A 16542-nucleotide genomic window follows, 5' to 3' on the forward strand; every position below is an offset into this window, starting at 1 on the left:
AGGGTACCGTGTAATGCGAAGATGAGCAAACTCTTTGCTACGCCAACTTAAAAAACGGTACACTGAATTTACGGCTATCATGGAGCATACAACTAAAAGAAAAAATTATATTTAAGCTGCGGCCCATAGTTTGGCGATCACTGGTTTACAACTTACAAATCGCTGTCCTTACCTTTACAATGTAACTCACGTGCTTGTATGTCGGATTTTTAACAAAGCAACAATTGTAAATGCAAACCATTTAGTTTTTTATTTTCCAGGCGTCCTTATTTTTAGGTGATTAGTAGCCCCAGCTATACATTTTAAAGTAACTAGGGGTAAAAATGGAATACCGCAATGACTCTACTCTGGATTCACTAAACACTTTAAATCCTTTTTAAAATTATAGTGTTAAATTATTTATCCAATTTTGATTAAGCGGTAGCTCTGCCCCCGGATAGGCAACAATACCGAAGTTAAACAGCTTTGTAGTATAATGGTTGTAGGTTTAAGTAAGACGTAGTAAGAATATTAAAGCCCATACAGAAGTAGGAAGCATTTTGTAAACGTTTAAAATAAATCTTAAGATAATGGCTGGAGGTTGTAGTTAGACGTAAAATGAATGTCAATACAGAAGTGGCCAACATTTTGTGAACATTAGAATAAATCTTTAGGTAATGGCTGGAGGTTGTAGTAGGACGTGTAAAGAATATCATCAAAGCACATACAGAAGTTGGTATCATTTTGAACGTTTCGAATATCTCGTTATCGATTTCAACATAGTGATAAGGCACAGATTCGATAAACTTTAAAATTAATTACTCCTCCCACAACAAACGCTCCCTTTTTTCTCCAGGTGGTCTTTGGAGGAGGAGCTTGACAACCTCCGTGTCCAGGCGACGGTTGATCGCGCCACCATTCAGGACCTCAACATGTGCCTCAAGAACGAGAAGAACGAACTGATGGCCAGACTCCGGTCTTCTGCAAGAGCTGACGGTAAGAGGGCAAAGAAAATTATATTTTAGTTAACCCCTTGGAATAAAAAAAATTGTTTCTTTGAATTTTTCTATTGAGGCCTTTCGACATGTGTCGGTGTTATATTTTGTGTAAATACACAGACTCATTAAGTGTAACTCTGCTGTTAAACAACGCTGCATAAAAAATGCCCTTTTTAGGCTGTGGAACCTAAAAGTATTGTATACCCCGAACCCAAACAACCCTTTACAATGGCTTTAGGATTTTGTTTACTTGTTACGAAACCACTTGTGCAATTATGGTTTAAATTAAAACACGACTGAGTTGAAGTGGAATCAAAGTTGCGTCGTTTTTTTTAAATGCCTGTTTTATAAAACAGGAGTTTCGTGGGCTAGTGATTGTACAACCGCGTATCGAAACGTCTTTATTTAGATGATGACGTACATTTTCTACAGCTTTTTTGCTTGGATACTCATTTTCAAGGAGTTTCATCATTTGAATATTTTGATGACGTGTAAACGGTTTATTATAATCCGATCCTATACCAATGACGTCATTAGTATACTTGAACAAACAAAATATATTAATTTAAAACGCTCATATATAGTTTTTCAAGGCAAGGTGGTCAAAAAAAAAACCTTTCAAGGTGAAAAATACTGCATTGCATTGCATGGCTGAAATAACTTACTTATATAAATGGCTGAATAACTTACTTATATAAAGTTGGTGTCGGGTCGGCAATACCATCCTACTATCGAACGAGTACAGATAATAGTACCATTCGGCATCGGGTATCGGTCTCGATCCGATGTTATCGGACATACCTACTAGTATATTACAAATGAGTCTAAAACCTTATAAACTGTCACAGTATACAGTTAAGATAAATGGTTGGAAGTTGTAGTAAGACGTATAATGAGAATATCAAAGCCCATACAATAGTAAGTGGCATTCTGGACGTTTGAAATATCTCTTTATTCATTTTTAACATAACTATAAAAATATATTAGAAAAATTCAAAATGCTAATTACTCCTACACGGGCTTGATATTCTTTTTTCCAAATTGCTTATAAGTTAGTTAAATATTACTTTTTTTACTTAAGAGCGGCGAAGCAGCACGCCCAAGAAGGGGAAGTCCCTCTCTCCGAGGCCGACCCGTCGTGTAGTAAAGAACCTGGAGCGGAGGTTGGAAAACGCTGCGGAAGACAATCGGCTACTCAAGAAGGACCGGGATCGAATGCAGGAGGACAACAGGTGCTTGTTGGCAAAAAATATGCAGTTGGTAACCTGAACAGCTGAAGCTTTTATATGAGGGGAGTATGTCGAGAAACAACAATTGTACCATTGGCTGCTGCCTCATGTTTGTATATCCAAGGTCAATTAAAGGGGATCAACAGTCCGTGCTTTCAGCAAATGAAACGCACATATACACAATGTGAAACCTGTGAAAGTCTACCTTTCAAGTATGTTTGTTTAAGCAAGACAATACTAAAAAAATCTGGTCTGCGTTAAACACATTCTAAAAACGACCGACCTTTAAGAATTTGAAAAACCGTCATCTAATTTGAGTTAGAGTTAAACCTCTTAGCTTTTATTTAAACGTCTTCGCTTGTATACTCACAGAACCCTTAAAAGCGACATCAAATCGCTCAAACGCGAGATCGCCGACACCAGGCATTCGGGCACCACCTTGCGGCAGCAGAACTCAGACCTGCGCGTCAAGCTGCAGTCGCAAGATGGCGATATGGCGCGACTGAGCGGCGAGGCTTCGGCTTTAAAAGCTGAAGTGCAAGGACTGAGAACGGATAATGCCGGAGTTCGCTCGGAAAACGCTTCGCTCAGGTAATTCACATCAACGTGTGTATCTGGGTTAAAGCTGTGTCCGAAATGTTTCAAATCAGGGGTCACAAAACTACGGCCCGCAGTATATTTCCTTAAGAAGATGAAGTCCAGTTAAACTCTTGTCGGTAATCCTAACATGAATCCGGCCCTTTATGAAAAAAAATTCTACATCCTGTTCCACAAATTCGGTTAGTATGCAATGTCTTCCGTTGTACATTTCAAGCATACTATAATATTAGTACACCCAAGAGCAATCACAGACCACCCGAATCTGTCGATAAACGATGCACGCAGGGCAGTCTAGAAAAACAACTAGCCTGCAGTAAGATTCGAACTCACGACCTCCGATCATTGCGGGACCGTCGCTCTACCAACTGAGCTATACCCTACAGCAGTGGTCGGCAAACTTTTTTTCTCGCGGCCCAAAGCACTCTTTTCAGATATGTTGACGGCCCACTACGTAAAACCACTGCAAACACAGTGGCGGATTTGAGATATTTGTTATTAAGGTGAAGTATTACACGGCGCATTAATGCCTAAAACATTCGCATGCCATATTGTAAAACATACTATAAAACGAAAAATTTTTGCGTTTACATAAATTAAAGTTGGCAAAACATATACTTCGACAGCTCTCAGGACCACATTTTGCACGTGGGTCTGAAACACGCTGAGCTAATATAAAAAATATTAGCCATATCAATGTTTAAAATAGAGTGCAATGAACAATGAATGTACGGCTAGCATGCGGCCCACAACCACATGGCATCACTAAACTCAAAAAAGTAACTCGCGGCCCACTAAAAATGGCTGTGCGGCCCACAGTTTGCCGACCACTGCGCTACAGGTTCAGAGAGGAGCAAGTCGAGAACAACCATACGCCAATGCTTGCTACATTCTGTCAGTACAAGCGACTTCACATTGAAGGGGGTCATTATAGTATACCATATATTATAATATTATTGTGTTATTTTTACCTGGTCTTTTCTCTTCAGGTCAGAGAATAGCGACTTGCGTCAGGACTTGAGCGACCTCAAACGGGAGATTGGTGAGTTGCAGGACGAGTTACGTCACGCCTCTAGACCAGTGACGTCACCAGAAAGTCGACAGAGCTTGAAAGCGCACCGTAAGATCAAGGGAGCTGTTAGCGCAGCCAAGAAGGTACGTCATTCATTGTTTGAGCTTTTTTCATGCGTCACTGGTTTACGCCAGGTGTCGGTAACCTATAGCTCGTAAGCCATATGGCTCTTTTGGTGAAGGAATCTAGTTCGCAGATAAATCTAAGCTATCTAGCATTATGTGAATAAAACTGCACTCGGCCACGGCCCTTTCCAAACTGCACTTTACATTTTTAAAACAAGACTATGGTAGCAATTTTTTCACCGCTTCGCGCGAATTCTATTTGTCTGTTGGTGGTGATTAGTCCGTTTGACGGAAATCTCTTTTTGTTCAAAAGGTCATGTTCGTATCATGGCACTCTTAAATCAAAGTTTTATAGGATTGTTTAGGCCCATAGTTCACGTTTTCTGTTTTGTTTTACTCAGATAAGCAAACTTTGTCTTATAGTAAAGAATGAGTATTGATGTTGTGCTTATTACATCCGATTTGTGGGGTTTTTAGACGCAACCTAACAATTCCAGGGGGTACCCACTAAAACTTGATAAAAAAGTGATTTTTGAACAACCCTACTGCTACACTGTAAAACAAATTTCGAACCACGCTCTATATACAAACAAACACACACTCGCATTTCCACCCCTGCATTTAGCACCAGAAGTTCCTAAACAAGTCAATCGGTGAAATGCGCGACGCGTTCGGGGATCATTTCGACGCCAGGGACCTGGATCCTGTTTCCACGACGACCATGAGCGGGGAAGAAGAGGAAGATGAGGACACGACCGCAACCTTTGCAGAGAATGAGATTGGAAGATCGGATGCGAGCAGCCTCGGCCAGAGCATCGTGAGAGCATCCAGGAGAGGCAAGGGATTCCTCAGAGGTGCGTCTGTTCTGTTTTGTTAGGCCAGTCGAAGCAACATGTCGGTGTGTTTCTAGGCTCATCTGGTTTGTTTGAAGCATTCTTGCTAACTGCACATTTTCCAAAGCTGTAGTTAAAGATTTGAACGCAATATCTACTGCAGGGACCAGGAACCTATGTCTCGCGAGCCATTTATGCCTCTTTTGATAGTGTAATCTTGCTCGCAGATAAATCTAAGTTATTATTTCTTATCATAATTTGAATAAAACTCCACGCGGCTATGACCCTTTCAAACTGCATTTTTTGCAAACAAGTAAGGCCCTGTTCGTACCATGACACTACGTAATCTGCAAACTTATAGCCAAAGTGTTTTTTCGTTCTTACTCTTCAACTAGATGTTGAAAAATATAATACGGCTTATGGAAATACAACCAAAAATATTTGGCTTTTATGGCTCCCTAAGCTCCCATGGTTCCCGACCATTGATCTACTAAGTTAAGTAACTGTTAATAACAGGACGACCTTCTTAACCTATCGATGGCGACCTAAAGTTGAATTCTGTTCGCCGGCTGCAATCATTTTCCATGGTTAGATTTACTAAGTTTGGGGCAGATTTCTTCGAAATGTAAGAAAATTGTTGGAGAAATACGAAGAGGTGGCTCATATTAATTGAATTCAAATTTAGTTGGGATATTCGTTCTTATTTTGTTTGCTTACAAACATTTCAGAGTAGATAATTAGGTCACCAAAGCTTCGCTGTTACGTTTGCGCTTACAGTAATTTGGTTGTCACACAAAGGTTGATAAAAACTGTATTAAGTGCACAATTGTCACAAATCTCTGACAAATTTTAAATGTCTTTGAATTGATATTCGTGTTGAATAGACAAAAAACTATATTTTTTTTAATCGATATATTTTATGTGCAGCTTAAACAGGGTTGAGTAGGTGCCGCAGTGAAACTTTTCTAATTTCACAGTGTATTTTGCTTAGGGTAAGGCTACGTTTTTGGGCAATTCCTTCATGTTTTTTTTTTGTAAAACAAAAAATTTTTTTTCTCAGGATGACAAACGTCTTGAGTTTTAATCTAATCGCGTTGTCAGCCCCAGTGTTCTGCACTCAAAACCTGTGTTCTGATTAATAGGGTCTATTCTTGTAAAAAATAGTTTCAAACCTGTTTGTACTCAGAAAAGACAAATATTTCGCTGTTCCATTACTAGCTTTTTCGCTGTTTTCAGTAATGTCAGCTCAAACTAAAATTGTCTACAACACACATCATCTGTGCACACTGTAGAAAAATAGTTCGTGATGTATTGCACTCGAATCGTATCTAAAAAATTGTATCAAAAACCACCAAAAAGTGCGAAAATTACGATTTTAAATAGTCTGAAATATCTTAGCACCCGTGAGCACGACAAACGACACCCCGGTCGGAAACCACTCTACTAAAACAAAGTCTTTTCAAGCACTAACGGTTTGTGTTTTTTTTAGACGAAGACGCAGATGAAGATGAAACGATGGTGGACGCCCCTTTACACACAGGTGCGAGAAAGTTAACAAATGTTTAAAGCAGGGCAGTGGAGTCGATTTATAATAATTCGGGTCCGACTCTTGTCGATAAAAAATGGTCTAGTCCAGCGTTCGACTTTAGCTGGATTAACCAGAGGTCTCAATTATCAAAGTGTGTTTAATTTAAGTTGTGTCATTGCTAAAGGATAAACGCTTAAATCAGATGACATAGGAAACCTATGTCGTTTTGTATTGTTTTTGCATGATGGGCGACACAAAATTGCTATAGAATTTTGTAGTTTTTTGTGGTGAATTTTGTAAAAGCATGGTGTTTAGACTGGTTCCTATATGTCTTGGTTAAATTTTTAGGAAAGAAAATTGTTTTATTTGCTGGTTTAATATGAAATTTCTGAAAAAATCGTCTAAACTTTCTTTTAATAACCTACTTGTTGACATACGTGTAAACAGCTAATGTATAGTTACCTTCTACAAAAATAAACCAACTGTATGTTAATCAACTGTCTAACCTTTACTGTTTTTTGTTACAGCTGGTGGGTCGCGCAAAAACGGGAAAGCCCCTGTCCGAAGGGTGATGTCACGTCAGGGCCAGGGGGCGATGACGTCATTGAAACATCGTCTCGCTTCTCTGCAAACGCAGTGCCAGTCGTTGAGAGCGGCCAAGCAGAACGGCTTGAAAAGGGTAAGTGTTGTTTGCAAAATTAACGTAGCTATTATAGTTAAAGTTGTGAAACGTCGTTTTTTTAAATCTGGTAATGGAAAATTCGGTAGTGACTAAATTGCCTTTCTTTAGCATGACGTCCAAGAAATGTCAAAGCGCATACAAAAGTAGTTGATATTGTCTGAAAAATGGTCTAGGCACTTTCCGCTAAAGAATTTCTTTTTGATTTATGAAATATTAAATTGCCAATAGGCTTTTCGTGCGAAGATATAGGTGATTTTTCGTTTTGAACGGGTTTCAAACAGAAGTCATTTATACCACAATAACTTGTGCAACTGAATTTGAATTAATACAAAACAACAATGTTATATAAAACGAGCGATCCGAGCATACATAATAATAATAATAATAATAATAATAAACTTATTTGTATATGTAAGAAACTGAGATAGAAGACTAACAAGCTATAGTACGAAGGCTAGAGCTTCTTATTGCTTGAGGTACAAACACAAAGTTAAGGACAAACCAAGATCAAAACCACATGAGCTAGAAAAAACATAAAACACTTCGAAAAACTCACTGCGTTTAATAATAACTGTCTCGTTGGTCTTTTTACAGTTGAACGACGAAAAAGAAAAGACAGAAGAACTTCAAAATGAGCTGGTCTCTTGCCAGAACAAACTCAAGTCCTCCAAACAGGTATTTAGTGCCCAACTTAGTACGACTCTTTAAATAAATCTTCAAAGCTTGTATCACTAAGCCCTGTGCTGTACTTGCTACAACATTTTAAAGAAAAAAAATCTGCGATATACCTGCCTATATGCATTACATTATTTAATTAGGATGACTTATTTTCTTGTATTTTTTGTGCATCATACGTAAAATAGGGTTTCACGACGACACTAAGGAAATAAAGGACAGTTGTGCTTTTGCTAAAAAATATCTGTTTAGAAAAATAAATACTAGGTTCTGACATTTCTGAAATAGCTGAGACATTTTCGAATGTAAGAAATCTCTCGCAGACTATAAAAGGTAAAAGAGAGATTCTACTTTCGGATGAAAAAACAGGTATAAAAGTATAAAATCAGTTGTTAAAAACTCAATTTATCTTTCCCTTATTTCCCCAGCGATTGAGTCGAGATTAGTTAATCATAAGAAACCTAAGTAATTGGCTGTAGCAAATTCAATCGTTTTGGAGTTTTTTACAGCCTATTTGAACTGCATATTAAAACAACACCATTGGCTTCATTAAAACAACATGCCTACCCTTATTTTCCCGGCTGCACCAAATTCATTTACTATTTAGTCTGTCCTAACTGCATATTAAACCAACACCATTGGATTCATTAAACATGCAGATTAAGCTACATACACCTAATCATACTCAATTAATCCTACCCTTATTTTCCCGGCTTTAGCAAATCCAGCGATTAAGTCGAGAGGCGGAAGTGTCGCTTCGGGAGCGGGATGAGATGCAGAAGGACTTGGAGGAAGCAAGAAGCTCGCATCCGGAGCCGCAGAAGCACTCCGACGCCGACTACAAATACATCGACAGCAAACTCAAGGTAAGGAGGACCTCTAGTTGCTGGCTGAGGATGTTGATAATATTGATCAGTTGCCATACAGGATTTACTTTACATCGGGCACTTTTGTCGCCTACTGTTCTACTAGGCTTGATAATGAATTGCGAAGCCACAAATGTCAAGTAGAACATTATCCTGATTAAGGCGTTTCTACACAAACTTGTATAATCTTTAGTTAGTCTGGTTATCATTCTACATTGCAGATACGTGCATGGTGTGACCTTGATTTGTTAGTAAATAAAAATGTTAAACGCCCTTTAAATTAGAGTTGTTAATTAATTTTTCACCTTTTCCAAAATATTTAACAACCAGACAACCCTTTTTTCTAAATCTAATACAAGAGTACGTTATTTATCAATTCCAATACTCTCCCAAAACAATCCAACGGGTACTTGATTTTGTGGCGAAGAGTACTACTGTTTTGTCTTATCTGATTTAAGCTTGAAAAAACACAAACTAAATTTTACTATTCATTTACCTTTTTCAGTTATTATATTAAGTACAGAAAATACCAGACTATCTCTGTCAGACCAACAAAATTTTATTACCTTTTAAGATTTCCAATTGGTTTCTGTTGTAAATCGCAATTGCAAAGCTAATTGAGAATACAATACCACCGTGCAATAGCCGACCAATCCCAATATGGTCCGTACCTTGGGTAACATCGCCTGCTTGCTTTTCCGCAGATGTTTTTTGAGTGACCTTTTGAACAAGTGTCACAAATATTGTTTAACTTTTGGTAACAAAATACAAATTGTTTGGCGGGACACGTGTTTCGTGTGCAACTCTACATATACTTCTTGTCATTATTCAAAATCCATTAAAGGTGTAGTTTGCTTGTGTCTGATTTTTTAGTTACAAAACATTAATAATGTCTATAGATGGCGAACAGCGAAAGCGTGAGGTTGAACGAACAGGTTAAGGATCTGAAACGAGAAATCGAAGCGAAAAGCGAACAAGCTGCTGTTGATAAGGAACGAATAAACAGGTAAGCCATGAACGAAATTGATTGATCTTGTATGTACGAACAGGATGCAATGGTGCTATGGTTGTTCTCCACTTTCTCCCTTCTGAGCCTGGGTGGCTCAGTTGGTAGAGCGACGGTCCCGGTATGACCGAGGGTAGTGAGTTCGAATCTCACTGCATGCTAGTTGTTTTTCTAGCCTGGCCTTGCTTGCATTACAATCCTTTCCGAATGCAACTTGTGCAGGTAATTCATATACGTTTTTGTAGTTTACATTAGAGCTGGCATGTCTTTTCTTTTGGGTAAAACATCTTTTAACTGTTTCCATACAGTTACACTGATGGGAGTATCGCAACATCGTTTCTTTCCTTATTTATTTATTCGTGTAATATGCATAAAATAAACGCGTGGGTCCAGTTGACTCATATAGTTTTTAACGCATGTAACTTTGGCTGAAAGCTATTGTTTGTAATTAGCAGGCCAATTATGTTTTTCTCTAAACGTCAAATTTAGGATGCCCTCGTTTTGTATGGTTTTCGTAAACAGTATGTTTTTTGATGACGTCACATATTTTCATTTTCGTAGGCTTGAGCGTGACGTCACTGCGAAACGTCAGCTAATCGAGGAGATGCGAGCAAAGGTTCGCGAGAACGAACAACGAGATAAAGCTGACCGACAAGGACAGGTGTGTGGTAACTACAGTGGTTCAATTATGTTTTTTTACAGTATTCATGGACGTCGATACTTTGGTCTCTAGAGTCCTTCTTGCTCTAACTTCAATTTTCTTGACTAAGTCGTTACAATGGTTATTCAGCACCTTCTTTTAATCCCATAGCAAATTGATGGGCACACAAATGTCTTTTTGCAGCAAGTATATTGATGATGCCGAGTTTTGTTTTTCACAAGGGTGCTCAAAATCTTCCGCTAAATATGACGTCACTAAATGCCCGCCAAGAATAATATGAGTTTATACGTGAAATAGATATGCCGAAGACATCAACACAAAGTAAAGAACACACTAACATAAAAATCACATGAGCTCAACACACGAGTTTTAAACCACATGAGAGCTAGGAAAACACAGAACATTAAAACACTTAGACAACCTAACAACCCTCAATCTCATATACAAATAATGCTCCTAAAAATTTCCTTTCAACTTTTTGTTTCGAATAAAAGATAGTTTATACCTTCGTTTACACCAGAAGAGCGATTTCTATCTATTGAAACTAATGAACAAATCAGTAAAATAATTTTTTACCCACTGATACATCATACAATATTTGCCCAAATTGTCTGCCATCTGTATACGACTTTCTCAATTGAGTATTAATATCTCTTTTTTTTCGGTACAGATCAAGTTATTGTAATGAACTTAATCAGGTAAAATATCTTCGAGTTTTTTCAACCACTGATGAATCAAACCATTTTTTGCCTGTCCGACATCTGTAAATGACTTTCTCAATTGAGTATTGATATTTCTTTTGCGGAACAGGTCGACTTATTATGATGAATTTAATCAGTTAAACAACTTACGAGTTTTTTTCAACCACTGATACGTCATACCATTTTTGCCCAAATTGTCTGGAATCTGAACCATGTTTTGCCTTTTTTTAATGTCTAACATCGGTTTATGAGTCCCCTCAAAACTTATCTTTGGCCTGTTTGTTCCGGATCAGATCGAGTGATTATCATTATATAATTCATTATAATGAATTTAATCACTTAAAGAACTTTAAAGAATTTTTTTCAACCACTGCTACAACTCACCATTTTTGCTAAAAATGCCTGGCATCGGTATATGTTTACTTGTCAATCGAGAGTAGTCCCCTCAAAAAAGTATCTCTGACCTGTTTGTTCCGGTTCAGATCGAGCTTGAGGAGCGAATGCGAGCGGCCGAAGAGGATCTTTTGCACAAGAAGAGCCACGTTGAGTCCTTACGGAGGCAGCTCCAGGCGGCAACCAAGGAGAAGGCGAGGTACGAGACGATGTACAACAAGTCCAGAGAGGAACTCGACAAGCGGGTGAGTACACTACTCGACTACTACTCGGTACTCGGCATTCTCGAACGGGTTGGCGTTTTACTCACCTGACCCGCGGTTCCAAAGTTACCCATAAGAGATTTTTAATGACCCACTTGTCTTTCTAGAAATACCGAAATGTTATCAATTATATTCAGGAAAGGACAATTAATGTTAAAAATAATTCTTCGTGAGACAGCACTATACTGTTCAATTTAGGGATGCCCAATCTGTGGGTCGTGCAAAAGTGCTGGGGTGACGGGTAGGCCTACATTAACTGCATTTCACCAAATGCGTGCAGAAAAGCAGAAAACCTGGGAAGTTAAAAGCTCGCAGACTAAAAATTCTGAAAACACTGGTAAAACCATGCTAAAAAGTTTTCTGCTGAACTCCTGTAATCCCATAAAAAAGCAACAGCATTTGTTAACTATCGTCACGCTCATAACCAAATTGCCTAAGTCATTTTTTACTGATTTTTAAAGTTTTTGATTCAGTCACTCCTTTTACCATCCCCGTCCATAGAAACAGTGCTTCGGTCATTTTTAGGTCATTTCCCACTCGCTTGTGCAAAAAAATGACTCAGGCACTTTTTCTATAGATGCGGATGGTTACAAGGAGTGACTTAGGCAAAAACTTCGAAAATCATAAAAAAAATGACTTAGGCAATTTGGTTATGAGCGTGACGCTATATAGGTTCTTAATATTCGTTTGAATCTGAACTTGGAAATTATCCCAAGACCTTAAATTACCAAACCAGACAAAACACAACGCAGCAGCAAAGTTTCGCATAAAATTAGCATATAATACAAGTTATGACCGACTTGTGGATTAAGGTCGTGTTTGTGACCCGCGCGATGAAAAGGTTCGCCATCCCTGTTCTAAAGCAACCGGCATGCCGCGTCGTTCCCGGAGATGTTTTTTTTTACTTTTAAGGGTACTTTTCAATCAATAATCCATTAAATTGTTCGATATCGTGCTGATTCGAAAAGAAACTAATACAGCAGGGGTTCTTTAACTGGGATCCATGGACCCCTTGGGCCTAATTTGAACGCCTAATTGAAATATTAGGGTATATTTTAGAAGTAAATCAATTTATTAAAGAGAACAATTTAATTAAAAATAGAACGGTTTACACTGACTGTAATAACACTTCATTTCACTTTCACATTTTTGGACCGAAATCAGCAGATTTAAGTCTATTTGTATTGTGACGTGAATTTATGACGTCATTTTTACTTTTTTTGGCCTAGCGTGGTCCGCGCGACCTCCAAAAAAATTTTAGGGGTCCGTGGTAAAAAAGTTTAAAAACCCCATGTAATACAGGAATGCTAGTAATCTATTAGCAATCCAAAAACAACGACTTACTTTGGAATGTATTTTGGTTTTGTAGTTTAACAACTGAAGGCAACTTCCTATTTTTAATTCCATCTAGTTGATACCGATACCAAATAACGTTATTACTATGCCATTGCACACACAAGCAATATTGACGCAATTTAAACTTTCTAAGGCTTTTTTCCATGTTAATAGGCCACAATTCGCTTAAACGTGATAAGTTTAGTTCACATTAACATATAAACTTTCTATATTCTGATAAACCTATTTTTAAAAATAAAATCACTACGTTGAATTACAAATCATGGCTAAATTCCAAAATCAATCTGGTATCGTGTCGACACCGATAATACCCTAGTAGAGTACCGTTACTACCACTTGACATCAGGTATCGGTTTTGATCCGATATTATCGGACATACTTAAAGGTACATAGAACAATTTGGGGCCCACTATTGTAAAAATAGACGTGCTATTAATCTTTATGGACAAGATTCGTGTTTAAAACCCACTCTTATCACCAACTGACCTTTCCTTGACCTCTGGGCAGTGCGGCGAGATGACGTCACTGCAGGCGCGCAAGATGGAGGCGGAGAGCGTGACGTCACAGGTGGAGCAGGCGGCCGAGAAGCAGCTGCAGACGCTTGCGAGCAGAAGTGAACAGGCCCTCGACAAACTCAAGGCCAAGCTGGAAAGGTGCGAAGAAAGAATCGGCGAGTTCAACACTTTCGTCAAGGTGAGTTTTTGGCGCTTTTACGAATAACTTTTAAAGTTTTCGTATTTAAGAGTCGAGATTTTACGTTGTATTTTTTAAAGATTTCACTTGGTGCCAAAATAGGTTTATTGTATGGAAAGACTTGACGAGTTCAACCCTTCTTGTGAAGGTGAGTTTTTGGCGTTTTTACCAAAAAACTTTCAAAGTTTTCTAATCTAAGAATCGAGATTTTATACGCTGTGTTGCTGAAAGCTGTCACGCTACTGTAGATTTCTGATCTAAAACAACGATCCAATAGTGTTTTTTTGCAAACAGCTTTAAGCGTTTTGCGCAAGCTTGGGCTGTCAAATAAATTTCCCCTCGGATTTTATGTGCGTTAATTTGACAATTTACTGCCTAGAGTTTGCCTCATTAGGAATGTACAAAAGCAAGTACAGCAATGGTACTGTCATATTTTTGCACGAAAGCTTGAACATGTTAAGAACTTATGAAATGGGGTCACCGCTCATTAAAAAAATATCATTTTTGTCTAAAAACCTTACTTTAATTTTAATCTTTTCTCGTTTCAGAGCCTTTGCGGGAACCTCTTGGACCTGATCCAGCGTCAGAGAGATTCCTTCTTTAAAGAGAAAAGTTCGCGGCTGGAAACAAGGTACTTTTACTTGAAATATAGCAACGTTTTGTCATAACTTGCCAATAATCCTGACTTAATATTGAAAGAACGAAAGTTATAACAAAAAACTTTTAGTGCAAACAAAGCGAAAACGAACTTCAAACGGCCGGTATTCTTTAGGTGTAACTATAAGGATGTTTATTGAAATTGGCTAAATTAGTACACACGGCGTCAACAGCAGTAAAGCGTTCATTTTATTGCTTTGAGAGAAACATTTTTTTTAAATAAACTTAAAATATGACGTCACGCATGTTACGTCATAAATCTTGGCAGTCAGACCACAGAACAAAATACCAATAACAACGCGTTTAATGTTTTCCTGCAGGTTTTCAAAGTTTTTCCAAACTGTAAACATGCCGTCACGTGTTTACGTCATAGTGACGTCATGAATCTTGACAGTTAGACCGTGTTACTACACTATCAACAACGCGTTTAATAGTTTCTAGTTTTGTTGCCAAACTAAAAAAAACATGACGTCACCTTTTTTTCCTTAACAGTGACGTCACCGACCCGAGCGCGCCGTCGTCGCTGAGTCGCGCGCAGACGGTGGCGTGCAACATCCTCAACATCTCGAAGTCGGACTTCGAGGATCTGATGGCTCCCGTGGATTCGGTGAGGAGAAGGAGGCAAGAGGAAAGGGGGGGTTGGGAAGAGGAGAAGATTCTCGCATCCAAAAGCGATCAGAGCTGGAGGAACAAGGTGGAGAAGATAGCATCCGAGAATGTGAGTGGCTTGCTTTGTGGGTGTTTAATGACAGATACGGTAAAAACAGAGCAATGTTAGAGCCTATACCCGATGACAGCAATACAATTACAATGCAAATATTTTAAAAACCTGATGTGCTAGAAAAAATAGGAGGGCATTTTCAGAATCAGCGCCGAAAACACTTCAAGAACCAGTCTATCACATCTCCGTTTAAAATTTGCTGTTGACCAGTGTAATTAACAGTTTAGTTAACCTTTGACTGTTTTCTATTTACCTTTGCGAGTAAAAATCACTGTGTCGGGTCGCCAATCACCCTGGGATCGGAAAGTCCATAATACTAGCACCTTGGACCGGATATCCACGGTTCGGTGTTTTTGAACAACTAGTTATCAAAGTAACAGTTCATGTGCGGTGATGTTATGATACAAGTGCCTTTAGGCTTCTCAGTCATGTCCCAAAATTTCTTTTCTAATTCTGGTTGTCTGAGAAAAACTATTTTGTCACAAAAAACTTATAACCATTGTAGATCGATTATTCTTTCGCTAGTGTTGTTTTTACTATTGAGAAATGTTTGTATAATTTTGACGAATTATCCCATAATCTTTAAAGCCAATAAGGTAAGAAACAGGAATCCAAAAAACACATTTCCAAAAGTTTTACGACTTGCTTGTGTGGTTTAACTCTAGTTCTAATCTACTTCGGATTTTACCAAAAATGCTTCTTTCTCCAACGCATTTATAATCTCTCTCAGTCGAAACAAATAATTGAAGTTAATACAGTAAGGTCGGTACTTGTAGGCGATTTTACATTTTGAAAACTGTTTAAACGCAGCCTCCGTTCGCCAAGTCCCTGTGCCGACTTCTCTGGGACAAAATGCAGGACGCCGTGAAGCTAACAGAGGACAAGTGGCGACTGCAGACCGAACACCTCGAGCAGCAGCTCGTCAAAAAGACGTGACGTCACCATCCATGACGTCATCGTATGGAGGAACGCTCGACCTGAGAGTTACCGGTCCGACGAAAAGGGTGTTTTCAGTATATGTTAAGTCTTTTTATGCATTTCGAAGCGTTAAAACGTTGTTCCGTTGTGCGTTACTGAACAATGTTGTTTAAATGCTACTACCAGGCGCGGATGTGGGATTTTCATTTTTTTGAGACTGTTTTTCTAATTCACAACAGGACGTCACAAAGAAGTAACTTGAAAATCACCACACCGTTTTCGTTCGTTTATTTATGTTATAGGTTGGAGATTTTTTACAAAATAACTAACCCCTTATATCGTTGAATTTTTCCGAAGCTATGATTTTCAATGGGGCGTTGAGTAGCACAACATTTTGGGGCAAAAACCATTTACAAAACAGGCTTAGACATACTAGAAGCGAAATTGAGATTCAATTTTTTCATTCACGTAGTTAACAAAGAGCAAAAAAAAAATTGCACCAACAAGTTTTGACGGCGCATATTTTTATTAACCAGTAGAGTTTTTTAATTATACGGTGCACGAAATTATAATGACCACCATTTTTTACAAGCTTATTCTTTGTTGTTGTTTTTTTTGTAAAGTTTAAATAGCGTTCGTGGAGACAATT

General features: G+C 38.3%; 1 protein-coding gene across 1 annotated transcript in view; it reads left to right on the plus strand.

Annotated features, from left to right (window-relative positions):
- The window catches only part of LOC146169873 (centlein-like), a 35904-nt gene extending 19935 nt beyond the window's left edge, over positions 1-15969 (plus strand). The window contains exons 15-30 of the mRNA XM_083388894.1: positions 836-975; positions 2059-2209; positions 2579-2797; positions 3793-3958; positions 4566-4794; positions 6263-6313; positions 6829-6980; positions 7578-7658; positions 8378-8524; positions 9424-9530; positions 10092-10191; positions 11375-11530; positions 13412-13597; positions 14146-14228; positions 14747-14972; positions 15786-15969. Of these exons, the coding sequence (XP_083245020.1) occupies positions 836-975; positions 2059-2209; positions 2579-2797; positions 3793-3958; positions 4566-4794; positions 6263-6313; positions 6829-6980; positions 7578-7658; positions 8378-8524; positions 9424-9530; positions 10092-10191; positions 11375-11530; positions 13412-13597; positions 14146-14228; positions 14747-14972; positions 15786-15911 (2320 nt within the window). The 3' untranslated portion in view covers positions 15912-15969. The remainder of the gene's footprint in view (positions 1-835; positions 976-2058; positions 2210-2578; positions 2798-3792; positions 3959-4565; positions 4795-6262; positions 6314-6828; positions 6981-7577; positions 7659-8377; positions 8525-9423; positions 9531-10091; positions 10192-11374; positions 11531-13411; positions 13598-14145; positions 14229-14746; positions 14973-15785) is intronic.
- The last annotated feature ends 573 nt before the right edge of the window (positions 15970-16542 follow it).

The sequence above is a fragment of the Ascidiella aspersa genome, chromosome 1 (genome assembly GCF_963924565.1).
Source record: "Ascidiella aspersa chromosome 1, kaAscAspe10.2, whole genome shotgun sequence".
Taxonomy (NCBI): domain Eukaryota; kingdom Metazoa; phylum Chordata; class Ascidiacea; order Phlebobranchia; family Ascidiidae; genus Ascidiella; species Ascidiella aspersa.